The 2,603-nt window shown below is 40.4% G+C and overlaps 1 protein-coding gene across 1 annotated transcript; it reads right to left on the bottom strand.

Annotated features, from left to right (window-relative positions):
- Positions 1-1,277: 1,277 nt before the first annotated feature.
- LOC144889472 (P2R1A-PPP2R2A-interacting phosphatase regulator 1-like) lies at positions 1,278-2,302 on the bottom strand (the record flags this gene model as incomplete). Its single annotated transcript, XM_078769692.1, is given in 2 exon segments — positions 1,278-2,048; positions 2,175-2,302. Coding segments are annotated over 2 exon segments (214 nt in total), but the record flags the coding sequence as incomplete, so codon positions are not given.
- Between the last annotated feature and the right edge of the window lie 301 nt (positions 2,303-2,603).

Below are 2,603 nucleotides of genomic sequence, written 5' to 3'. Positions count from 1 at the left end.
CGATTAATTGATTAATCAAGAAATCAAAATTCCCTTTATAAACAAATCACTTCATCACTGTCATGTCCAAATATCAGCTTCCCAGCTCAAAAGGTGCCTGAAATATTGTCCAGATGAGAAAGAAAATAAATAATTAATAAATCTATAATAATTAAGTAATTAATCAATTAATCAATTAATGAAAAAATAAAAATAGCCTTATTGCTTATTGCCAAAGCACATGCTCACTATTGTGCTCAAATTTCAGCTTCCTAGCTCAAAGGATGGCTGAGATATCACCCGGACAAACAAGAAAGAAAAAAACCGGAGTGAAAACCGAGTTCTCCTTCGGCGCCCAACGATGACGTCATGCAGCGCCTGAAGATGGAATAGGGAGCGGTGTACAATATACTGACTATACCCCTGCGTAACATATGCAGCATAGTGTTTTTGGACATGTTGATTCATATATTTCACTGTAAACACAATTAACACTCTCGTTCTTCTCAGATACATCACTTAATCAGTCCAATGATCAAACTATTGTAGGCAGTGTCGACTGTGGTGTATATATAGAGGGTGGGGCCAGAACTCTGGCCATTGATCGATGTATTCAGTGACAGTGCGAGTACTTTTTCCATGTATCGCCATGGCTTGGAAAAGAACAAGCAAGCAGCTTGTAGAGTGCTCACCAAGTGACTTAAATGCTCAAGCAAGCACTCCCACAAAACGTTTGATAAGGGATGGCTGGCTTGACAAGCGATAGCTTGCGGAAACATACCTAAGGCTTTTATTTATATAGATTTTACAATCGAAATAAATGCTCCCCTCACCCCTCCCAATATGTAGCCAATGTGGTCAGCAGATGCTCAGAGTGTGCCTGAGAGCATCTAAAATCCCAAAACTTCCAGGTCCCTAAAGTGGGCCTCGGCCACCACACCTTGATACCTTCGCACTCGCAGCATCTAGGCGAGTATACACCCTGTTCCCTTAATTTCTGGAAATCCCCTATCCAAAAATCCTGGATCCGTCCCTGGTGTAGATGATACCTATGCACACTTGTTCTGTTATAAATAGATTTGTCGAGCATCGCTAGCAGGTGAGTGGCAGTAAAAAAATAATAATAATAAAAAATATATAAATATATATATACATTTAATTAAAAAAAATTCTGGCATTACTCCACGGACCGGTAGCTCTCCTTCCGTGAACCGGCGGTTAAGAAACTCTAATCATAACCATCAAGTTTGGTGAATTTCTGCACAACCATCGAGGGGATAGTGTGATGGACAGATTGATGGAGCTTATTACAATTTTTTTTTTTAAGCATAGGCATAAAAAACAACAAAATTATGACATTTGTTCCTTTTTCAAATATTAGGAAAGAAAACAGACAACATATACAAATATACATGATTAAATCCATTTGCATTTGTGCATCCAGCATATGCTCGTAAAAACAAAACTGGACAAAAAAAACAAAACAAAAACGAATAGAGTTACACGGTTCATATTTACACCACTCCAGGCAGCGAATTGGATTTCCTTATTCACAGTCAACAAAAAGCAACGTTGTCACTCATCAACGGAGGCACAAAGGATTGTAACAGAAAAGGTCACCTTCGATGAACAGCAAATGAGAGTAACAGCAGAAGGAGCCCCTTCTAAGTACGTTGTAGCATGCGGAGGGCGCTTCTTCTTACTCCTTTTTGCAGACGACAAAGTTCAAAAGCCAAGTCCACATGAAGAGTTTGTGATGCCCACATCACGTTCATGTGACATTCTTACCATGCAGAAATCTGCGGTCGTGGAAACGATTTGACCTGACAGGAAAGGTGTGGTCGTGGTGAGCAGCTCAAAATGGCAATCCTTATAATGCCCCTCAAAGGATTCGCACAAAATCCAAGATAGATGAATGGGAAAAACGAGGACGATGGTTTTAAGGAAGTATTGGCACAATCGTAACACGCGAGCAAGGTATTGTCAACTTTGCTCAAAGTTACGCAGGGCACAACATGCCACTTCATTATTGAACCTTGATAAACCAGTAAGTTCTGCACTTTCAGTTTCTGCACAACACAAAATAAAGCAGCAGAGAAAGCAGGTCAAGCAAGTACAAGCATGGAGATATAAATGACAGTGCTCAAAAATATGTGATTCAAGTCAAGGGCCTATAGGTGTTGAGAAAACCTAACGGCTGACGGGTATGAATGCCGAGGCAAGGATTGGCACTTGTATTTGGTCGGGGTCCGAGGAAAGGGAGAGCGATCGAGGGGGCATCGAAGGGCTTTCGCTTTCGCTTTCCAGGCTGCTACCAGATGGGCTGCAAAGGAATAGGAACGATGGTTAATAACAAAATACTGTTAATGGAGTTTGAAATAGTTAATATAAAAATGCTACATGAAGGTGATGGGTAGCATAACCCAACTTGTAAATGTTAGCTCCTGCTGGTGATGAACATCGACCTAAAAATTGCATTGGTGACGATGACCTCACCGGTGGATAAAAACAAGCCAAAAACATATAAGCAGTCAACTTGGATCATTGTGGTGATTTGTGTGTTTGAAATAAACGAATGGTAAAATAATTTTGATGGTGATGCTCATGTGCTGCAGAAGTCAGTC

The sequence above is a fragment of the Myxine glutinosa genome, unplaced genomic scaffold (genome assembly GCF_964187855.1).
Source record: "Myxine glutinosa unplaced genomic scaffold, kmMyxGlut1.1 SCAFFOLD_4138, whole genome shotgun sequence".
Lineage (NCBI taxonomy): Eukaryota > Metazoa > Chordata > Myxini > Myxiniformes > Myxinidae > Myxine > Myxine glutinosa.
This window is presented reverse-complemented; position numbering and strand designations above follow the sequence as displayed.